This window comes from Cervus elaphus, chromosome 17 (genome assembly GCF_910594005.1).
Source record: "Cervus elaphus chromosome 17, mCerEla1.1, whole genome shotgun sequence".
Classification (NCBI taxonomy): domain Eukaryota; kingdom Metazoa; phylum Chordata; class Mammalia; order Artiodactyla; family Cervidae; genus Cervus; species Cervus elaphus.
Genome location: NC_057831.1, coordinates 15086497 through 15110977, shown reverse-complemented (window position 1 = coordinate 15110977; position 24481 = coordinate 15086497). Strand labels below are relative to the sequence as shown.

Genomic DNA, 24481 nt, shown 5'->3' with positions numbered 1-24481 from the left:
GCTTTTATTTCCAATATTCTGGGAGGTGGGTCATAGAGGATCTTGCTGTGATTTATGTCGGAGAGTGTTTTGCCTATGTTCTCCTCTAGGAGTTTTACAGTTTCTGGTCTTACATTTAGATCTTTAATCCATTTTGAGTTTATTTTTGTGTATGGTGTTAGAAAGTGTTCTAGTTTCATTCTTTTACAAGTGGTTGACCAGTTATCCCAGCACCACTTGTTAAAGAGGTTGTCTTTTTTCCATTGTATATCCTTGCCTCCTTTGTCAAAGATAAGGTGTCCATAGGTCCGTGGATTTATCTCTGGGCTTTCTATTCTGTTCCATTGATCTATATTTCTGTCTTTGTGCCAGTACCATACTGTCTTGATGACTGTGGCTTTGTAGTAGAGTCTGAAGTCAGGCAGGTTGATTCCTCCAGTTCCATTCTTCTTTCTCAAGATTACTTTGGCTATTCGAGGTTTTTTGTATTTCCATACAAATTGTGAAATTCTTTGGTCTAGTTCTGTGAAAAATACCGTTGGTAACTTGATAGGGATTGCATTGAATCTATAGATTGCTTTAGGTAGAATAGCCATTTTGACAATATTGATTCTTCCAATCCATGAACACGGTATGTTTCTCCATCTGTTTGTGTCCTCTTTGATTTCTTTCATCAGTGTTTTATAGTTTTCTATGTATAGGTCTTTTGTTTCTTTAGGTAGATATACTCCTAAGTATTTTATTCTTTTTGTTGCAATGGTGAATGGTATTGTTTCTTTCTCTTTCTGTTTGTTCATTGTTAGTATATAGGAATGCAAGGGATTTTTGTGTGTTAATTTTATATCCTGCAACTTTACTATATTCATTGATTAGCTCTAGTAATTTTCTGGTAGAGTCTTCAGGGTTTTCTATGTAGAGGATCATGTCATCTGCAAACAGTGAGAGTTTCACTTCTTCTTTTCCTATCTGGATTCCTTTTACTTCTTTTTCTGCTCTGATTGCTGTGGCCAAAACTTCCAACACTATGTTGAATAGTAGTGGTGAGAGTGGGCACCTTTGTCTTGTTCCTGATTTCAGGGGAAATGCTTTCAATTTTTCACCATTGAGGGTGATGCTTGCTGTGGGTTTGTCATATATAGCTTTTATTATGTTGAGGTATGTTCCTTCTATTCTTGCTTTCTGGAGAGTTTTAATCATAAATGAGTGTTGAATTTTGTCAAAGGCTTTCTCTGCATCTATTGAGATAATCATATGGTTTTTATCTTTCAATTTGTTAATGTGGTGTATTACATTGATTGATTTGCGGATATTAAAGAATCCTTGCATTCCTGGGATAAAGCCCACTTGGTCATGGTGTATGATTTTTTTAATATGTTGTTGGATTCTGTTTGCTAGAATTTTGTTAAGGATTTTTGCATCTATGTTCATCAGTGATATTGGCCTGTAGTTTTCTTTTTTTGTGGCATCTTTGTCTGGTTTTGGAATTAGGGTGATGGTGGCCTCATAGAATGAGTTTGGAAGCTTACCTTCATCTGCAATTTTCTGGAAGAGTTTGAGTAAGATAGGTGTTAGCGCTTCTCTAAATTTTTGGTAGAATTTAGCTGTGAAGCCATCTGGTCCTGGGCTTTTGTTTGCTGGAAGATTTTTGATTACAGTTTCGATTTCCTTGCTTGTGATGGGTCTGTTAAGATCTTCTATTTCTTCCTGGTTCAGTTTTGGAAAGTTATACTTTTCTAAGAATTTGTCCATTTCATCCAAGTTGTCCATTTTATTGGCATAGAGCTGCTGGTAGTAGTCTCTTATGATCCTTTGTATTTCAGTGTTGTCTGTTGTGATCTCTCCATTTTCATTTCTAATTTTGTTAATTTGGTTCTTCTCTCTTTGTTTCTTAATGAGTCTTGCTAATGGCTTGTCAATTTTGTTTATTTTTTCAAAACTCCAGCTTTTAGCTTTGTTGATTTTTGCTATGGTCTCTTTAGTTTCTTTTGCATTTATTTCTGCCCTGATTTTTAAGATTTCTTTCCTTCTGCTAACCCTGGGGTTCTTGATTTCTTCCTTCTCTAGTTGCTTTAGGTGTAGAGTTAGGTTATTTATTTGGTTTTTTTCTTGTTTCTTGATGTAAGCTTGTAATGCTATGAACCTTCCCCTTAGCACTGCTTTTACAGTGTCCCATAGGTTTTGGGTTGTTGTGTTTTCATTTTCATTCATTTCTATACATATTTTGATTTCTTTTTTGATTTCTTCTATGATTTGTTGGTTATTCAGAAGCGTGTTATTTAGCCTCCATATGTTCGAATTTTTAACAATTTTTAGAAAAAAGAATTTCTAAAGGTAGATGATAAAATAGCCTCAAAATGAAAATCATCGTTATCCAACTGCTCACAAAATCTCTTGTAAAATCTACAAGACCTTCTCAATATAAAAATGGTTTATTAAATGTATACTACTAGAATAAACCAAGAGAATTAAATAAATCAAGAACCAGAACTTGCTGTAAGAAATTAAGAAAATTCTTATTTATATTTTTAGAAATTAAATATATACCATGTAAAATTCAACTATAACAGAACACTTAAGTGAGGGGTCAAGATTTTACTGTACTGTTAATGCTCTGGGACTTGAGCTGTAGAAATATTTTGTATACACATTTTTAGGAACATTGTATACAATAATAGGAAGACGTGAAAGTAGCTCAGTCGTGTCTGACTCATTGCGACTCCCCGCTGTCTGACTCTTATGATCCATGGAATTCTCTAGGCCAGAATACTGGAGTGGGTAGCCTTTCCCTTCTCCAGTGGATCTTCCCGACCCAGGAATCGAACTGGGGTCTCCTGCATTGCAGGTGGATTCTTTACCAACTGAGCTATCAGGGAAGCCCAATAGGAAGCAGAGGTGGATGTTTTTTGTTGGCTTTTTTATTGCTACCAATCCATCTGCCTCCACCCGCCTCATGCATGTGTGCTCAGTCGTGTAGCCCCATGGACCACAGCCCACCAGGTTTTTCCGTCCATGGACTTTTCCAGGCAAGAACACTGGAGTGGGTTGCCATTTCCTTCTCCTTTTTTGTTGGCTTTAATCAAATAATCCCACACAAAGTTAGCAGGCTTGCTTACCGTGCATCACATGTCTTTCATTCTTTTTTAATATAAAGTAATATGGTCATAGTAATACTTACTGTTAGCGGGCCAGTTCGAAGGGGAATAACCTTTCAAAGGTAGAAGCTCTACCTCATTGACAGATGATGGTCCAAAGAAAGTACTACATGCAATAAAAGTATCCAATTCAAAGTCTAGGGTTTTTGAAACCACCCAAAGATCATCTGAAAAGACAAACACTTTTACAGGTCTCAGAACAATGCTCAATCCAAAGCTACCTTGGATTTTCTTTGATACTTAGTCCTACAGTTTTTGAAAAAAAAAATGTGGTTATTGTAATTGACATGATTCCACCCAAACAGACAGCTGAACTCATAACATTTCATTTCCATGACTTTAACTCAATTTTATGCTTTTAAAGTTACTTCATAATTATTAAAAAAAAACTATAAATAAAAACATCTAACTCATTTTTCTCTTATAAAACAGTTTTATAGCTCTTCCCTTTAATGGTTTCGTGTTCAAATAAATTTGGCAATCTGTGGACAGAATACAAGTTCTCTTAATAGACTTCCAGTTAACAGATGCTCCAGATTAATTAATGTTCTCCTTTCTTCTCCACAGTACACTGAGCACTCAGCTAGGAGGCTACTTTCCAGACTACCCCTGCATTATTTCTACCATCAGTTTGAATTTACACCTACAAAGAGTCAACTGCATTTGTTGTAAAATTTACTTATAATATTAATAGCTGTATTTGCTACTATACTTTTATAACTTCCCTGGTGGCTCAGACTGTAAAGCATCTGCCTACAATGTGGGAGACCCAGGTTCGATTCCTGGGTCGGGAAGATCCTCTGGAGAAGGAAATGGCAACCCACTCCAGTACTCTTGCCTGGAAAATCCCATGGACGGAGGAGCATGGTAGGCTACAGCCCATGAGGTTGCAAAGAGTCGGACACGACTGAGCCAACTTCACTCACTCACTCAGACCTAATTTATTTAAAAATATCTGCCAATTGAGGTAACATATACTTAAGCAATTTCCTATTTGCAAATACTTTTTTATTTAATATTCACAATTTTTAAAAAGATCTCCAATTCAAAATAGTTGACAGAAAAAAAAATCTCCTTTTTCCCTAAATCCTATTGAAATGATAGAAGAAATATGAAATTCAAATCCAGTACAGTACTGGAAAACACCAGCGGTGGGGCAGGAAAAGCCTTATTTCAGAGATTCTTAAGGAAGTCACAAAGGGAACGGGATGAAAAGGATGATCACATCTTACAAAGCTGGGAAAACACTAATCCTTCACAGGTAGAAAGGAATTCTGGAAACACACACACAGAATTTCCCCCAACAGATTCCCACGTTAACTCCAAGCTCACCAACCAAGGAATTACGGGTACAGAAGGCCGACTGGGACATTACTCAATAGATGATGGAATAATCCTATACTCTTGGAGCAGCTGACTCCAGGATCTATCCTGAGGTGAAACTCTGGGGAAAACCTGAGGCTACCAAGAGGACTTTGAGTGTGAGAAGCGGGGCAGCAGTCCGCGTGGCCGCTTAGCACCCAGGACAGGTAAACAGATCAGAGTCCATCAGGGGTCACGTCTCTATGGGAATTTTGTTTTTTAAGTAAAACACAATAACCTATGGTACATTCTGGGTCAACAGACATTTTAAATGTCAGATAGAAACTATTATTATTACTATTTTATACATGAGGGAAGATAGTCACTATATATATATTTATATATCAACAAAAGATTACATGAAAAATATATAAGAACTATAAGATTATAAACAACAGAATAATAAAATGGGTAAGAAGAAATATATAACTCATAAACACATGAAGAGCTACTCAACATCACTGGCAAGCAGAGAAATGCAAACTAAAACCACAATGAGATCACTTTATGCTCATTTGAGTATGCCGAGTCACAAGACAGGAGTATAAATTGATGTTACCACCTTAGAAATCAGTTTGGCACTACACCCTACAGGTTTGTGTGGCATTTTCATTCCTAGGATTATATCTAAGAGAAACTCTTGCACATCTATAGGATAGTATAAGAATATTTACGGCACACTGTTCACAATGACAAAACTTAGAAACCAAATGATCATCGATGGAAGAGTGAATAAATGAACTATGGCACAGTCACAAAATAAAATATTATACACAAAACACGTAATCTAGACTAGATTTTAGATAAACATCAATAATATCTATATACTGCAGCAATATATTATACTATTCAGTGAAAAAGATAAATTCTATAAGATTACTTACAGAACTATATCACTTGAATAACATTTTAAAAACCTTAAAACTTAAAAAATGCTTTCTAAGGAATTCATTTATATAAACATATGCAAAGCAAAGCAAGATGTTGATGAACACAGGGATGAAAATGCTAACTGCCTTAGGTTAGGAGAAACAACTAGATAAGTTAGTGGGGTTTCTTTGTATGAACTATAGGTAGCTATAATAGGTACCAGATTTAGCTTTGCCTTGTTGATTCACTTTTATCATTTAAAATAACTAATCAAATAACTAAAGCAAGCTGCTGCTGCTGCTAAGTCGCTTCAGTCGTGTCCGACTCTGTGCGACCCCATAGACGGCAGCCCACCAGGCTCCCCCGTCCCTGGGATTCTCCAGGCAAGAACACTGCAGTGGGTTGCCTTTCCTTCTCCGATGCATGAAAGTGAAAAGGGAAAGTGAAGTCGCTCAGTCATGTCCAACTCCTAGCGACCCCATGGACTGCAGCCTACCAGGCTCCTCCGTCTATGGGATTCTCCAGGCAAGAGTACTGGAGTGGGTTGCCATTGCCTTCTCCTAAAGCAAGCTAGGTGAGGATAAATCACAAGAGTAGGTCATGAAACCAAGATAATAATTAACCCAAATTAGTGTACATAAGGTCCTTAGAAAAATAATTTATTAAGAATTTTATTTCCAAATATACAAAATCTGGGGTCCAGTGTTGTCATGTTGTGCAGCAATGACAGAAGTATCAATAAACTCTACATTTTCAGCTTATTTTTGACATTAAGTTCAGGGTACAATTCATCTAGTATACTTATGCCAAGAACTCATGTGACTTTTTAAACAAAATTAAACAGTTTTTGACAGCTTATAATAAAGTTTTTAAAAAAATAAAATTTAAAATTTATTTTCTAGGGGTGAGGGGAAGAATTAAATATGCTTTTTTCAAAAGAAATGGTTTCACTTATTATACAATAATTCACAATATATACTATGAAACTGTACTTTTAAAAATCTCTTTAATACAAAGAATTCACAGAGCTGTATGTAACTGAGATGGGGCTTCCAGGTGGCTCAGGGGTAAAGAATCTGCCTGCCAGTACAGGAGACAGAGGAGACTCAGGTTCGATCTCTGGGTCAGGAAGATCCCCTGGAGGAGGAAATGGCAACCCACTCCAGTGTTGTTGCCTGGAAAATTCAATGGACAGAGGAGCCTGGCGGGCTACAATCCATGGGGTCATGAAAGAGTCAGACACGACGGAGCAACTTGAGCACACAGCACAACAGACATATAACTGAGAACAAGGCCAGACTCAGTCACAGCATCATCAGACCAACCCACCTTTGCTGTAAGTAGATGAACTTTCTTTCCGACTCAGTTTAAGATAAAGTTTGCTCTTAGGTTCATTATAAAATTCAGGATCTACAGTAGTAAACTTCTTTAGTTTACCATACCGTTTTCTTTGAAAATCAAATCCTTTTCTGCAAAGTGAGTAAGAGACAAAACTGAATTTGAATATTAAGGTATGAACTTTATTTTTAAGATATAATTGACATACACTATATTATTCCAGGTGTACATCATGATTTATGTGTATACTGTGAAATTATCACCATAAGTCCAGTTAACATCCATCACCACACAGTCACAATGTTGTTTTCTTGTGAAAAAAATGAATGAAGTGTTTTTGTTTATTTTTAAATAAATTAAGGGGAATTCCCTGGTGGTCCAGTGATTAGGATTCCAAGCATTCACTGCTGGGACTTGGGTTTGATCCCTGGCTGGGGAACTAAGATCCCACATGCTGCAAGGCATACCAAATAAATAAATATATTGAATTTTTTTATAAAGTACTGAAGAACTCATTGCATGTATAAATTTTTTTTAAATAAAAGTTTTTTCTTGTAATAATGAGAACTCTTACTCTCTTTATCAACTTTCAAATATACAGTAAAATAATATTAAGCACAGTCACCATGCTGTATATTACATCTGCAGGATTTATTTACTTTGCAACCGGAAGTTTAAAAGTACAAATGTTTTCTAAAAAATTTCTTTAAAATAGAGTATGAAGAGGAAAGAACCAAAGACAGTGTATGTTTATATGCTTTTAAATATTGTTGTTCTGATTAGTCACTAAGTCGTGTCTGACTCTTTTGTGACCCCAGGGACTGTAGCCCCCATGGACTGTAACCGTGTAATTCCAGATGTTCAAGCTGGATTTAGAAAAGGCAGAGGAATCAGAGATCAAATAGACAATATCCACTGGATCATCAAAAAAGCAAGAGAGTTCCAGAAATACATCTACTTCTGCTTTACTGACTATGCTAAAGCTTTTGACTACAGTGTGGATCACAATAAACTGTGGAAAATTCTTAAGGAGATGGGAATACCAGACGACCTTATCTGCCTCCTGAGAAATCTGTATGCAGGTCAAGAAGCAACAGTTAGAACTGGACATGGACCAACAGACTGGTTCCAAATTAGGAAAGGAGTATGTCAAGGCTGTATATTGTCATCCTGCTTATTTAACTTATATGTGGAGTACATTATGAGAAGTGCTGGGCTGCATGAATCACAAGCTGGAATCAAGACTGCTGGGAGAAATATCAATAACCCCAGACATGCAGATGACACCACCCTTATGGCAGAAAGTGAAGAAGAACAAAAGAGCCTCTTGATGAAAGTGAAAGAGGAGAGTTTCATGTATGGATGTGAGAGTTGGACCATAACGAAAGCTGAGCACCAAAGGATTGATTCTTTTGAACTGTCGTGTTGGAGAAGACTCTTGAGAGTCCCTTGGACTGCAAGGACATCAAACCAGTCCATCCTAAAAGAAATCAGTCCTGAATATTCACTGAAGGACTAATGCTGAAGCTGAAACTCCAATACTGGCCACCTGATGCGAAGAACTGACTCATTTGAAAAGACTGTGATGCTGGGAAAGATTGAAGGCAGGAAAAGAAGGAGACAACAGAGGATGAGATGGTTGGATGGCATCACCGACTCGATGGACATCAGTTTGAGCATGTTGGTGGGAGTTGGTGATGGACAGGGAAGCCTAGCATGCCGCAGTCCATGGGGTCGCAAAGAGTCCGACATGACTGAGCAACTGAACTGAACTGAACTGGACTGTAGCCAAACAGGCTCCTCTGTCCATGAGATTTCCCAGGCAAAAATACTGGAGTGGGTTGCCATTTCTTCTCCAGGGGATCTTCCTGACCCAGGGACCAAACCTACATCTCTTTCTACTTGTGCATTGGCAGGTGAGTTCTTTACCACTGAGCTGTCTGGGAAGCTCACTTTCATGTGTATATATACACAATAAAAATACATTTTGTCAAATACAAGCCTCACAGAAGCATCATTAGTTTTAAAAAGGACAAATAAGAATAGTATTTAAAAGACAGAATACTTCAGTTTCTCTAACTGTAAAATGCAATAATAGATTATATTTCCATAGCTTATGACAATGAAATGAAATAATATTGCAGAGTGTTTAGAAGAGTACCTGACATATACCAGCTCCCAATAAATGCTGTTATTATTAAATTACCATCCAAATGCTCATTATTTTACTTTTTGGGTAATTCAACTTTTATAACGACTGTTTCCAAAAAGTAGCATTCTGTGATCCTATAAACTATGTAATTGAGGTTTGTGAATGATCACTATGTATTATCCTGCACTGATACAAATTATTCTTGGGATTTGTTTCACAGAGTTTTCCTTAGGATTATGATTAATGTAAAAGTGGTTAGAAAAATGGCATTCCTGCCAGTAATCCTGATATTGCTGACACTGCTCAATGTTTGTTTAATGTGGTTTAGTTGCTAAGTTGTGTCCCACTCTTTGTGACGCAATGGACTGTAACCCACCAGGCTCCTCTGTCCATGGGATCTTCCAGGTAAGAACACTGGAGTGGGTTACCACTTCTTTCTCCAGGGGATCTTCCTGACCCAGGGATCAAACGTGTATCTCCTGCATCTCCTGCATTTGCAGGCAGATTCTTTACCACTGGGCCACCCCAAATATCTGCTCAACATTTAGAGGGGACCAAAAACAGCTTTAGAAAGTTATTCCCATTTTATAGTTATAAAAACTGAGGTATCTTTTAGATATTTTTCCTAACTCAATCTCTTTGAAAACTGGTGATAATTCTGTGAGGTTACTATTTTGATATGATTAGATGCAGTTACTTAGCATCATAAAACATACCTCACGAAAAGTTGGCATTCCTCATAGAGGGGTATCTTTTGACTTCTTAAGTATAAGCCAATACTTTTTATATCACTTAAAACCATGCTAGGTAGAGATTTTTCCTGTGTTAAATATCCTGGGGTCATTTCTTCAAACCACTTAAAAAATTTACATTGGTCAGCTTTGGGTCCATCACAGGTATAAAAGAGACGACCCTGAGGGGACAAAGATATTGAAACTTAGTGAGAAAAATAATGTTTATTTATTTATTTTACTATTTTAGTACCATGTTTGTCAAGAAGGCTACTTGGAGACTTCTCCAATAATATTTATGAATTCTTGCTTTTGCAACTAAATTTAAATCCAGATTTACATACTCAAGTAACGATGAAGTGGAATATGCAAGCAGTGGAGGAAAGTTGTATTATGACTGAAAGTACAGTTACGAGTACAAACCATCCGTCAACATTACATACAGTTTACTAACTTAACTTCCATAATAATGTTATCAGCAATATGAAATAAGTCAGCTTGCTTCTCTATTCCTCTGGCCTTACCAGTTTTGTTACTCGTACTAGAGACCAGTTTCAGCCCTTACTTTCTTTTTTTTTTTTTCTTTCTTTCAGCCCTTACTTCCTTCAGGCTCATCTCTGCATTCTCTAAGCCCTCAGGCTGGGACACAGTCCCTTCTAAGTGCCCTTCCTGTAATTTGCGCATCCCTCCTATTTTCTAAATTCCAGTATTATATAAAATTTCCTTTTACATCTTTTTCTCCATCTACTACTATGCAGCAAGTTCCCAAGCAATCTGAAAGCTGATCTTAACTCATATTTTTGTATCCTCGAACGCAGACCATCTTTCAGGAAAAATATACTGAATGTTTACTATATGTCAGTTACTAATGCCTCAAGCAAAAGACTCCTAGTCAAGACTTAACACTTTAAACTTTTTGTAAAGCAACAGGTACCAAGCCTTTTATAAACAAGTAAGTCTAATAAAAGGAGGGGACGAGGGAAAAATACCTTATTTGGACCTTCTTTTTTAACCATGACCAGTTTTGCAGGCTGCTGATGATGGCAGGATGGCACATTATTTTCTACATTTTTCAGTTTGTCTCCATTTGATGATGTGTAAAATGATATGTCAACTTTTGAAAGAGCCTTGTGTAACCTTTGTGCCAATCCAAATAGCAATATATTTAAATGTTCTACAAAAAAAATTTTTTAAGGTAATTTAAAAATATACACAGATGAAAATTAAATACAAAATAATTTCACATATCAGATATATACTATTAGTTAAATCTGAAAATAGCCTTTTGACTGTAACATAACATTAACATCCATTTTTTAAAAGACAAGTATTACTCATCATACACCATACTTAAAATTTCCTACTTGATTTATCAAAACTACCTGTAACACTTTAAAAAAAATTTTTACACTACATCTTGAAAAAGATAATGCTGTCATTTCCCACTCTTAAAACTCAATTTTGATCTGAAATATGTTACTGTCAAAACCTGGCTTAAATATGTAGAAAATAGCAAATCTCAAGTAGAAATTTAATGTAAAAATTCATAATATAAGATACTACACTTTCTCACAGTTATACTATCGACATTAAGCAGCAGTCAATCATAATAAAATAATCTCCTCTCATACCTGTGAGACAAGATGTAAAAATCTGCTTATAATGAGCAGGAGACTGAAAAACAGCTGGTATGTGAATTTGCCTTTGGGGAAGACATGCAGATTTTACCTTCTGCCCACTTGGGAAGCATAGCTCAGAGTCATTTACCTCCTGAAATGGAATAATTCAAGTTATTACAGTAACTCCAGAAAAATACTGTTTACTAATAAGCAAATTCTATAGATAATATTAAATTTTTCTTTTGATTTCCAGAATCCATGAAAATCATTTTCTAATTTTAAATGAGAAACTGAGTGTAGTGGGAAAGGCTATGACATGGCACTTTTAATGATAAATAAGACTAACTTTTCTTGTCTGTCCCTTAATAAATTTTTAAATATTTTTGTAGGAAAAAGTTAACTGATGTCAATGAATCATGATGTATCTCTACTTTTGGTCACAACTATAGTAAGAATTGTTCATAACCAATGTAAATAGGAGGTACCTTTACCCTAATAATGATCTGGTAAGCAAAACTGAGATGATAGTGAAAAATGAAAATAATGGTAATAGTAGTGGTGGAAGTCATGGTGGAAACAGAACTATAATTTAAGTACCTTTTATATGCCAGATACCGCACCAGACACTTTCAAATATGCAATTTAGTGTTTACAACCTCTAGAAAGGTCTTAAGTCAAAGAAGATGTGATGGACTTTCCTGGTGGTCCAATGGCTAAGACTCCCTCCATGCTCCCAAGGCAGGGGCCTGGGTTTGATTCCTGATCAGGGAACTAAGATTCCACAGGCCACAACTAAGACCAGGTGCAGCCAAATCAATCCATTAAATAAATAAAAAGAACTTTAAAAAAAAATGTGACTGTAGCAAGAGTTTTGGAAAACTAAAAACAAAACAAAACAAAACAAAAAAACCCAAAGCCACTGGCTTCAAGACTAAAATCATTTCACTTGTATGACTTTGGTAATTCTTTTGTTGAAATTCAGATAAGTACTGGAAAAGATGCACCAAGAAAACACTGGTGTATTTCCTCACCTGTAAATCTCCTGTTACACTGCAGTTGTAGCAGGCATACTCTCCTAACATATTCTGAATTTCCTCAGTCTTAGAAGCCTGGTTTATATTCAAAGAAAATGTCTTCCTTCTGCAAACCGAATCTTGACTGCTAAAGTCCTGCTGCTGCTGCTGAAGCACGTGTTTTATCATTTGTAAATGCACAGAGTCTAAAGAACTTTCATTCACAGCATCACTCTCTCTTTCACCTGTGTTACTAAAATGCATCCCAGAAACAGCCTCAGCATGGAAGCCATCTGTTACCTTCTCATCAACTCTGTTTGGAGTAGTCAAGTTGCACTGGCGTATATTTTGATATTTCTGCCACTTGCTTTGAGTAGATGTATTATCAAGAAGTGAAACATCACTTGGAGTCATTTCCCTAGATTCGTTAGGGAAAGAAGCCTCACTTTGGTCCTTGGGCCCAAAGCTAAAAGAAGGAACTGCTGACTCTTCACACAAGCTGAGTATGGGAGAACCAGAAGCCTTTTGCCTGTTGCCGCCCATCATAGATGAACAAGAGTCTAAGTCAGGTGGCCCGCTTGCAGGTGGAGCTTGGGTTCTACTTACTTGGAAGGAAAGCCTTTGAAGGTTCTTATTCTCCAGAGAACTTGATTTTTTCATTACTGAAAAAAAAGAGCTAATTAAAAATGTATTACAGGTATCATCCAATCTTTAGAAAACAGTGGGTATCCATACAAAAAAGCAAAAAGTACCAACATGCCTTGTACCAGAAAATCACATATCCTTTTAAAAATTTTTAATGGTTTTGGTCTTAAAAAAATAAAGATTTCAAACTTAATTTTAGACTCTGAAACTTTTTTAAGGTTGATAAATTTGAAATCCTTCTCTTTTTCTTTTCTTTCTTAGCTAATAATTTCCACTCACCACCATCACAACTACCCCACCCTCAAAATACTGCATTATATTTATGTAACACTAAAATTTTCAAGTACTTTACAACCAAGAAGGGATTCATCATTCTCACTTTACAGATGAGGTTGCCAACCAAGGCCTAGAGGTAACCAACTGGCAGAGTTAAGAAAGTTAAGACAGAAAACCAAAGCTAGGTTTTGTTCTCATCTTTATATTCCTTCTCCAGAGACTGAAGTTCAAGGTTTATTTATTGATGTGTTGTAACCTCTCTTATATATTTATTACATTCATGGATTAATATGTTGACCTTCAGGGTAAAGAAGAGTTTTAGCTTTATTTTGATACATTGTTATGTGATAAGAGCTCAACTGTGGTAAACTCATGTTATAGCAGATTTTGGCTGAGTATTAGAATTCCTTTCAGCATCATGAGTAGTTGATACATTCCTGAAAATTTTAAAAGCAGTAATATTTGCTGAATAAATAGTAATACTGTATGAGAACTATATAAGCTTCAAGTTTTTATCTAAAATGCTATGGTTTCCTATTTTATAATAATGTTTCTTCTTGACAGTTTCTGCTTTGTTGGAAATAAATCTTGGCAGTCACTTGGGAAGGTAGTAGGACAGCAGGTAAGTCAATGACATTCTTTTGTAAAGTGTTATGATGTAATCCTAACAAATTGATTAGGCAACACTGACAGAAAAGTTAACACCTGATTAAACAGTAAAAGTCATGGTAGAACTGTGTAACTCACCTATATGTCACTGTGACTTCACTTGTTTTAGATACTCATTCTTCCCATACTGACTCCTTCCTACCTCGTTTCCTCTACCATCCACACGCACTAAACCTTCTCCAACCCAATTATCCAGACACTTTACAGCTTTTATATCATCCACCCATGACCAAAAAATTACCTACAACTTTACTCCTCACTCAGCCTAACTTCAGAATCAAGGGAAGATACATTGATGAGATTACAAGAAAAGAGAGAGGAACAGAAAAGTTGGAAAAGATCCTACAGATGTATTATCTTACCAAGAAGCAGGCAATTACTCATAGGGAAGAGGTGTAACGTGTGAAGACACAGAAGCCTGAGAATGCAGTTGAGGTTGCAGCAGTTGAAGAGCTCCCTGATAATGCCAGGATCCCAAAGCAAAAGAGGGGACGCTGACAGGTTATGAGAAGGTCAACCATGATTGACATTCACAATGAACCCGTTCCCTGGGAGGGGAAGGGGCTACAGAGGGGCCAGGCTCTGGAGTTACAGCTGTGAGAAGTGTTGGCAATGGTAGAGGTCTGAGATGAGAAGCTGAGAGGATAAAGAAGAAGGTACCAGAGAGCTAGAAGGGAGTATTGGGTTTGGAAGTAAGAGGCATCCGCAACAGAAAAAGTCAAAGCAGAGTGTGGGAAGGCATGAGGGTATAAGACACTGAGTCTGGTTTCAAGGTTATTTTTAGTTTAGAAGCAATCTCTCAAATAAAAAATTTCATTTTACATGGACAGATAGATTAGAACCATATGGGAACAATTATCTTCGTTGAGAAAGTGAAGATTACCAGGTAAAGTTTGCGCTTTCAGGGACTCCTCAGAGAATTCTAGCATGAAGTCATCATCTCTCGAGTTAAAACATAAAGTAGAAACAGGGCTTAATGTTGAGATCTTCTGTTCTGGTGATGTCACCTATCCAGAAAGAAGACACAAAACTACAGACCAAAATCCTCTTATTGCGTTTTTTCCCTATAGTCTGAACAAATTCTAGTAACTGTATTATAAAAACAATGCTTTCAAGCACATTGTGTAGAGCTATAGTGGGGCAAAGTTTCTTCCAAAAGGGGCAGGATAGAATAAATGCACTAAAATAAACAAGGATAATGGAAAGTGAAATACAGAACATAAAACCTGCTGGGTTTATTTGAAATGGGTCAGATTCTGATTTGGATTGATATGGGTTATGGGGATTTGGTTGTGAAGATCAGGTTCCAGTCTTAGGGACATAGGCTTAAGCAGACCTCATGTCTGGAGCTGTGAAGGCAACACTTCCTGCAAACCCAAGGCCTGAACAGCTTTCTCTTTATATCCTTAGGTCTAGGGCATATCTACAGTTGATCTAAACTTCAAAATATTGCTTCTAAATGGAATAAACTGTTTAAAACATTATTCCATATCTGAACAGTCATATCATTCTCTATGTTATTCTCTTCCTAATAGGATTTAATTTTGTTGCTACTTCTAGAAATTAATCACCTTAAAAATCTAGTATGGGTTGCAGTGCTCTGTGATAACCTAGAGGGGTGGGATGGGGTGGGAGGTGACAGGGAGGTTCAAGAGACAGGGGACATATCTGTATCTACGGCTGATTCATGTTGATGTATGGCAGAAACCAATGCAACGTTGTAAAGCAATTATCCTCCAATGAAAAAAAAATCTAGTATGAATTGAACAGAACAACTGGGCCCAGGGCCTCAAAACCAGCTGGAATCAGGGCTTCTGCTGCCACTAACTCTGGCCCTTCTCTGAAAGTCCGCTTCTGTGTCTTTCCCAGTAGACCAGACTCCTCTGCGTGGCAGGAAGCACAGCCCACTGAAGAGTTCCTAAGGTCTCCACCACTGACCGCTGTGACAGACGCTGCTGCTGTCCTGCCGTGTCTCCCTGGCCTATCTCTGAGGTCATCTACAGTTGGGGAATCGCTCCCCTACCTGTCCCAGGCTTCCTGCCTCAAGCATCTACATCTTTCTGTCTGAGGACAGTGGCTGGGACAGCAGGTAGGGCAGGCCAAACGTGCCAGGTGTAACCTTCAGCCAAAGAGAGACGGGAACTGGTGTATGAATACCTTACTTTTCTATCCTTCAGGGAGGACAATCCTGAGTTTTGTTTTACAGGAGGCCTCTTAGTGGGTGCCCACTACGACACAACACCTCTTATTATTGCTTTCTTCCCAGTCTCCCAGTGTGACTGTGTTTGGAGATGGGGCCTTTAAGAGGTAATCAAGGCTAAAGAGTGGTACCCTGATCCACCAGCATTAGTGTCCTTACAAGAAGACGGATCTCACTCTCTTGCACTCTCTTTACCCATGTGCACACGCCAAGGAAGTATGCATGAGGACACAGTGAGAAGGTAGCTGTCCGTACGCCAGGAATAGAGTTCTCATCAGAAACTTGATCTTGGACTTCTACCCTCCAGAACTGTGACAAAATTAATTTCTGTTGTTTAAGTCACTCATCCTCCGTTACAGCAGCCCTAGCAGACTAATAGAGCCCTGCAGCTGACTCCACTCAGTAAAGCCCACTTCAGGCCACTTTGTTACGTCAGAAATCCAGGCGGCCTTCTCCTCCCCTTCCTTCACTCTGCTCTCTACAGCCAGTCTAGCAACATCCATGCTTCTGACTCCAAAATTTACCTTAAACCTAATTACCAACTCCTCTATACTTTCACTGCCACAGTCTCTTCAAGTCACTGTCATCTACAGCTCATTTTAACTGGTTTCCTTGCTTCCACCACAGCGTCCATCAAATCCATCTTCCACACAGCAGCCAACAAAACCTTTTAAAAATGTAAATGTAATGAGTTTTCTGCTGAAACCCTCCAGTAATTTCCTACTGGAACACGGACCAATATTCAAGCTCTTAATCTGACCTGCAAGACTGTGCATCTGGTCCTGCTCACTTTCCCAATTTCATGTGATTACTGCTCTCCCTGTGACTTCCCACAATCCAGCTACTGTGGCCCTCGTTCACATTCTTGAACCCACCCAGCTCGTCAATCTCAGGGTATTTACACTTGCTGTTTCTAAGATTCACCAAAATTTTTTACTCACAACTATTAAAACTGTTTAGGGGATTCCCTGGCAGTCCAGTGGTTAGGACTCAACACTTTACTATCAGGGCTGGGTTCAATCCCTAATTATGGAACTAAAATCCCACAAACTACAGGGTGTGGCCACAAAAACAAACAAACCAAAAAGAAAAACAACTTTGTTTACATTATACCTTATTTTTTTCCCACGAAGTCCTCTCTGTTGATTTAAAATTATAATCCAAATAATTATGTAAATGGTCTGAATCTTTAGGAGGGAAATCTAAAATTGCTGTGGGGCGGGAAAAAGCATGAATATTTTTATACACTAGTTTGTTCAATGTCAAATAACTTTTTAATATTATATTTTATTTATAATATACTTACAATCATTTTTAATCAAGTCCTTATTAAACTCAGCTATCACTTGAAAATTGTCTTCAATAGTAAAGCTAGTATCTCCTTTTGGAAAGTTTTCTTCATTTGGGAACTAGAAAATAGAGATCCATTTATCAGTTTACAAAAAAGTGTGTATACATCCATAACTTTACCTATCTGTATATATATACATATATATAGTTTATAGTTATAACTTGAGACACAGAAAAACAAAGAGATGTTATGAAGCCAATTCCATTCAGAGAAAGTAGAGTATATTATATTTCATCAATTCTTATCGCTCATATTTCTTATCTCTTAACATCTTTGAGATAGGGATACACCTTAAAAATAATCGCATTTTTATATCTCTATAGCACAGACAACAGCTGTGACATAGTTATCTCTGCCTGTGAAAGGGCAACTATATGCAGAGTCATACTGGTCAAATAATGATCACAAATATGAATTTGTGCATTGTTAATATTAGACATATTAAAGCAATTCTACTGTCTATATGTCTTCAAGAAGATCAAACTAGGGTTTAGCACCAAACAAAAAGTATTGTATTCATGGAAAGACAAGAAAACAAAGCAGTGTGATATACAATAAAACTCTATGCTCAAATAAATCTAAGAGTCTTTCACTAAATGTAACATTAAAAATCCAAGTGAAGGTGAACAAAGTTCTGAAGATCTATTTCATGGCACTGTTAATGTACTTCCCATTACCAAAGTATGCACATAAAATGGTGAAGACTGTAAATCTTACAGTGTGTGGTTTTTAAAAGGGCAGTGAAAAAGCACTGTGTAATGTTAACTGACTGGTGTTCATTTCTTAGAATCATACATTATAATGGTGCTTACAGTTAATTAGTGTCTTGGGATTTTATGAAATACAAGATAGCTTTTAAAGTTCAGATACTGCTGTGTGCAAGCAATCTGTCACACTTCTCAAAGTTCTTATCTCTGTTGGTAAGTTAGTCACTTTGCCTTAGAACATTTTTTATAAACTCGGGATATAAAACATGACCATACTTATGTATGTGAAAATATTTAAAAATAAAACAAATGGACATAAATTTCTTTTTCAGTATGGAATACTTCTTTATTCTCCTCTCAAAAAAAAAAAAAACCAAGAAATGAGAAATAGAAACATCTCTTACCTTTGATGAAACTAAGAAATGATGGTATCCCTGAATTACAATATATTAAAAGGACAGGGAAACAGTATAGGCTTAGCAATATGGAAGAAAGTCAAACCAAAGTACCTACTACAAGAGATCCCAATAAGAAACAAGCTGATAAACCCCAATAACCATGGTAATGCTGGTAATGCTCTGTTTCTTAAGGGTGGAGGTTACATGGCTCTCTTCACCCTATGGTAATTATTGAGCTGTGCACTTGTGGTCTGTGCATTTATTTTGTATGTGTATTATGCTTTAATAAAAAATGGAAAAATTTTAAATCTCTTTAACAGATACTGTTTCAAATACATGCATACATCCTTTTCTCAATAACCTCTTCTACTTGGTAGCAATGAGAGGTACCTGGTATCTACTTAGCAGGGGAGAGGGGTGCATATTAGAAGGAAAATAGATCTAGTAGCTATTAAAATATATTTTCTATATATTATCTGCCTATTTGCTCTTGTCATGAATTCCTACTATTCTCTAAAGTGAAAAGTATTCCTTTAAGTTCCTGATCCTAAAAAAGGCAGTAAATCTTCCAAATCGTCTTGTCTTGCTTAGTTTGATTTATGATGCTTCATGTGAATCTACTAAACTCTTTTTTAACTTACAGCTGTACAAGGATGTAAATATGCTTCCTTTGCAAAATTTAGTACTGACATAAAGAAAATGCTTTGGCAAGGTGCAACTATAAGAATAATTTTACCTGCAAGAAGTCAATCTGCATACAAGTGCTAGGCAACTCTGGTGTCAAAACACAAGTGTTTGTTGTGCAGCTTTCATACGCAGTGCTATCCAAAAACTGACTGCATCCAACCTGTGAACTGTGTCCTCTGACCATCACAGCACTAGTAGCAGATCCTTTCACCTGGTGCCCTTGAAACTCAACAGGCTACAGTAAATTATTAAAAATGAGTAGTGAGAAATATATTTACAATGCATACATACAAAGAAAACAATGCATAATTCAGCTTTCTATTAAGTATTACTTTTTTTTGGCCATGATACACAGCTTGTGGGATCTTCGTTCCCCAGCTAAGGATCAAACCTAGGCCCTAGGCAGTGAAAGCACAGAGTCCCAACTACTGAACCACCAGGAAATGCCCCACAGCTTTGCATTACAGACATCATGTGTGTGAGTGCATGCTAAGCTGCTTCAGTCATGTCCAGCTCTTTATGACCCTATGGACTGTAGCCACCAGGCTCCGCTGTCCATGAGATTCTCCAGGCAAGAATACTGGACTGGGCTGCCATGCCCTCCTCCAGGGGATCCTCCTGACCCAGGGTTCGGATCCGTGTCTCCTGTGGCACCTGCACCGCAGGCAGATTCTTTACCAGAGCCACCAGGGAAGCCCCTACAGACATCAATGAAGTTTCTTCTTTTCTTTCTACTAACTGAACTGCAAGCTCCTTGAGGGCAGAAACTCTTCTGCTTCATCAAGGTATCATGTGCATTTAACACCATGCTTGGAATGTAGAAAGGGAAGAAAGAAGGAACAGAGGAAGCATTTCCTTTGTTTAAAGGTTTTGTAAACTATCAGGCTATTAGCAAGGGAGATGCTGGACTCTTAGTCTCCCAGATAATCTGATCCTGTAGCTCTGATGACAAACGAGGTCTAAGAGTACCTCACAGGGGTGCTCTCACCCACTCAGAGACAGGGTCTGCTTTCAGACTTCAAATGGCTTTCTCTGCTGCCCCCTTGAGGGTTCTAGGATTTTTACTCTATACAAGGTGACAAAGTCTACCCAGAAGGTGGAAAAATAGTGTGTAGAGCTGAAGGAAAGTACGTAAAGAATGGATTTATTTCTAACTGATAAATTAACAAAATGACAAAAAATATAATCTGAACATCCTTACTTAATAATGAAGATTTTAAACTACACATTTTAAAGGAACTAAAATGCCTCTGGAACAGGAGTTTTGTTGAAAACATTCTGAATTTTAAAATATGACACATATCAATTAAAAAAAAAAAGTATAAACCTTTAAAGACTGTATATTTCTGCATTGTTTGATGGGGAATACAAATTCTCTATAAGCAAACAGATGCCTTGCTTTCTTTGCCACTATGTCTATCTTTTCCAGAGGTATGCTGAGTTTTAAGAACAGAATCATTATTTACAAAACCCACCCATATATATGCTGTTATCTCTATCAATTTTTGCTGTGGAGTGGGCAGTACTACTGAGAGCTTTGGTTATATATACTTCTACCCATTTAGCCTGAAGTAAAAGTGGTGAAGTAAACTATAGTAAATGAAAAGCCATGGACACCTTCACTTTGTTCTGCACTGAACATTCATTAACTGTACTTTATATATATCATTGTGTCCAATCCCTAGGGTATCCTATGTATAAATAATGCATTACCAGGGAATCAGTAACAGAGAGAGGGCTCAAGACCAAAAAACGGGTAGCAGTCATTAGTTTCTCTTGTTCTTAAAATCAGGCTAATTCATTTTGCTCACTAACCTGTCTACGAAAACTCTAAAGTTGTGTAAAAAACAGCAGGAAAACACAGTGGGTTAAAAAATCAATTCACAAATTTTACCTTGGGGTCTTTACAGGTTTCTCTCTCCATTTGTTTAGGAATAACAGCTAGAAAAGCAGTCTCTTCTTCACTGCCCAAGGGAAAGAACTAGGATAAAATATAAATTACTGTGTTAGCTAAAATAATCTTGTAGGTGGTTTATGAGTTTGATGGGAAAATATTCCCAAACTTAGAGGACACATCATCTCCATCTCGCTTCTCTCTATACATACACACAATAAACTGCCCCTGACAAAGGAGTGCTCTAGCAAAAAAAGGACTATCCTAGTGCATTTAAAAACTCAGCATATTCGAAAATTCTAATTCTAAACTTTAATTGTAATCTTTTAAGACTGTATGTTAGTATGTTATAAATCCCATACTAATATTTACGTTAATGCAGATTATTTAATTCAAAAATTAGAGTGAAATTAAAGGAGGAAAATCATAAAAAGTATAATACTTTCTTTAAAAAATGAATCATTTTCTAGCAACTACAAAATAGAATATATAGACAACAGCAACTAGTCATTTTTAGTTCAAGTTATTAAATAAAATAGCCATAATTTCTAATGTGAATTATAGACTTGGAGACTTTGAGACTTAGAAAATGAACTCAACTGTAGGAGTAATTTTTGTTTAATAATTATGAAGAAAAAAATTGTCATTAAAAGAGGTAAACTGTATTTCTTCACACAATGGTCACTTTCCTTTTATAACTCTATAAGCACAACTGCCAATCAAGTAGCTCTTAAAAATATTCAACTCCTACTAGCACTTTTAATATAGTGAATTTTAAAAGTTAATTAGCATAGTATAATATCTTCTAGCTCCTTTGCTGTGTGTGACTAATTATACTTACAAAACTAAAGTGAAGGTGGCATTAAGTATATCCTTAAAGAGCACCCTAACTTTAAATTTTGAAAGTCCCAGCACTACTATATATGAAGAGTTTGTTTCAGTTGTAGCAAGAAAACTATTATAAAAACACAAATGTACTTCAATATTAATACTAAAGAGATTTAAATTACTTTTTTTTGCAAAAGATTCTAAGACCTTTTTCATTACTGTGAGATTATAAAATATTTTGCTTTAAAAATATATGACATTTATTTTAAATGGCAACTCATCCTGAAGGGAAAAAGTGACTGTTAATTTGAAATTTATACTTTGTGATAATTATCACTGAAAAAGTTTAAACCATATTTTTTTAACTGAAAAAAAGCAGTAAGGATGTGATCATTTAAGTTAAATTAGGAAGCTGCTGTTATGTTATACATTTGATCTTATAATACTAATATAAGGGTGAAAAATGACTGAGTGACCACAGTGAATTTTGTTTTGTGGTGTTTTAAGCAACACAGCCTGCAGATGCAGCTGTAACTGTTGATGGCAATTCTTGGATTAGGTAATGCTTGCAAGTTTGCAAAATTAACTTTATGATAAAAGATTTGTTATTTAACCAAATCCTATTGGCTACACAGGGCACTTAAGCCAGTATGCTCATCTAAATGAGTAGAAAAGGGTAACTAATTACAAATAAATTTGAAAACTGGCAATATAAAACACAAACATATAATTACATGCCATACTTATCTGGCATATACAGATACATACTTATCTGTATATACAGATACAATGTCTGGTTACATTACATTTTAAAAGTTAACTCACCTGCAAAGACTGAAGTGATTCACTTGGTTCAACTTTATTTTCTTTTATCATCTTAGGAATAGAACATTAACATAAGCCAAAAGGTAACAGTAAGTTAGAAAATAAAAAATAAAGGACACCATTACTAGTAATCAAAGAAATAAAAGGTAGGTGTTAATTAAATACTATTTAACTTAGGAAGAATTTTAAAAGATCTTAGTACTGGTAAATATAAAGTGAAACAAATATTCCTATTGTAAAACATTAAAATATTTCAATCTGACTTATATCAACATCTAAGAAAGATGTTCTTGGCCTTTCAAATTATCAGTTCCACTTCCGAGAATCAAATCTAGGGAAACACTTTAAAATGTAAATAATCATTTATGTGCAAAATTATCTACTAAAGTTTTATTTACAAAAGCAAAATGCTAGAAATAATCTAAATGTCCAAAATAGGGAATTACTTGTCCAAAGCACAGGATATCCACAGAATGGAATGGTAAGTAACCTTTAAAAGGTACATGTAAGGGACTTCCCTGGTGGCTTAGTGGCTGGGACTCTGCACTCCCAAAGCAGGGGGCCCCGGGTTCAATCCCTGGTCAGGGAACTAGATCCCACATGCTGCAACTAAGATCTGGTGCAGCAAAAAAAAAAAAAGAGGTACATTTAAGAGTTTTTAATAATGTGAGAAAATAAAATACGATATTAGGCAGAAAGGATATAAAACTATTTGTTCCCATTAATCTAACCACACTTTTTAATAGGCCAAAAAAAGCTGGAACTGTTAACAGTAATTATCTCCAGGTAATATGCATGCTAAGTCACTTCAGTCATGTCTAACTCTTGCGATCCTACGGACTGTAGCCTGCCAGGCTCCTCTGTCCAAGGGATTCTCCAGGCAAGAATACTGGAGTGGTTTGCCATTTCCTCCTCCAGGGATCTTCCCACCCTAAGGATCGAACCCATGTCTGTTACATCTCTTGCACTGGCAAGCAGGTTCTTTACCATTCAGGTGGTTTGGTAAGTTTTATTTTTTTTACCTCTTTCTGTATTTAAAAACTGAGGAAAAAATTGATATTATTTTTTTAAAAATGGTAACATGAAAAATAAAATACGATACAAACTAGGGGTAAATGAAACAATAAAAGAATTGTTTCTTCAAAAGTGCTAAAAGCATCTTCACTGGGAAACACTAATTTAGATAATTTATTCCAGAATTTCAATTCACCCTAATTAGTATTATTATTTTTTACATTATTTCCATGGTTCCCAAACTGGTGTAACAAGGTACTTTGGAGTGCCTCAGTGTACTCAATGGGGGCTCCACAAGATGATTTAAATTCGAGGGAAACACCGTGTCATTAGACATCTGTCAGAAACTGAACAAACTACTAATTCAAGGTAGCTCAGTTTCAACATCAAATCTGTCATTTCCGTCAGTGACAGCTTATCTTTGTGAAGCTGGGTTTTAGGAAATTGCTATGATAAAGATCAACTACCAAGCAAAAATCAGTGTGGACCTAGAAACCGAATCTCTTCCAAGGTTTGAGAAACTGGACAGTGTCCAACAGGGACATGCATTCCATTAGTAAATGTTTAAAAATAAAACGCTTATTGCAATCATTTCACAGTCATATATGCATATCATATATCAAATCATTATGTTACATATCTTAAACTAATACAGTACTGTTAGTTATATCTCCATAAAACTGGAAAGAAAAACCAAAATGCTTACCAAGTTAATAGGGCATGGTAAGTTTTTAACACTACTAACTAACTAAATGGAACTGCTAGGTATTT

At 36.4% G+C, this 24481-nt stretch overlaps 1 protein-coding gene across 7 annotated transcripts in view; it reads right to left on the bottom strand.

Annotated features, from left to right (window-relative positions):
- The window catches only part of ZGRF1 (zinc finger GRF-type containing 1), a 58246-nt gene that overhangs the window by 17112 nt on the left and 16653 nt on the right, over positions 1-24481 (bottom strand). For 5 of the 7 annotated variants that reach the window (XM_043870875.1, XM_043870871.1, XM_043870872.1 and 2 more), the window contains exons 8-19: positions 22697-22747; positions 21044-21130; positions 19199-19384; positions 17313-17415; positions 17120-17217; positions 14690-14813; positions 12823-12878; positions 11216-11354; positions 10574-10758; positions 9570-9766; positions 6693-6832; positions 3155-3298 (exon numbers count right to left, since the gene is read on the bottom strand). In XM_043870875.1, coding sequence (XP_043726810.1) covers positions 3155-3298; positions 6693-6832; positions 9570-9766; positions 10574-10758; positions 11216-11354; positions 12823-12878; positions 14690-14813; positions 17120-17217; positions 17313-17415; positions 19199-19384; positions 21044-21130; positions 22697-22747 — 1510 coding nt within the window. Of the gene's footprint in view, positions 1-3154; positions 3299-6692; positions 6833-9569; positions 9767-10573; positions 10759-11215; positions 11355-12234; positions 12879-14689; positions 14814-17119; positions 17218-17312; positions 17416-19198; positions 19385-21043; positions 21131-22696; positions 22748-24481 lie in introns of all 7 variants that reach the window. The other 2 variants (XM_043870878.1, XM_043870877.1) reach the window with 2 other exon arrangements.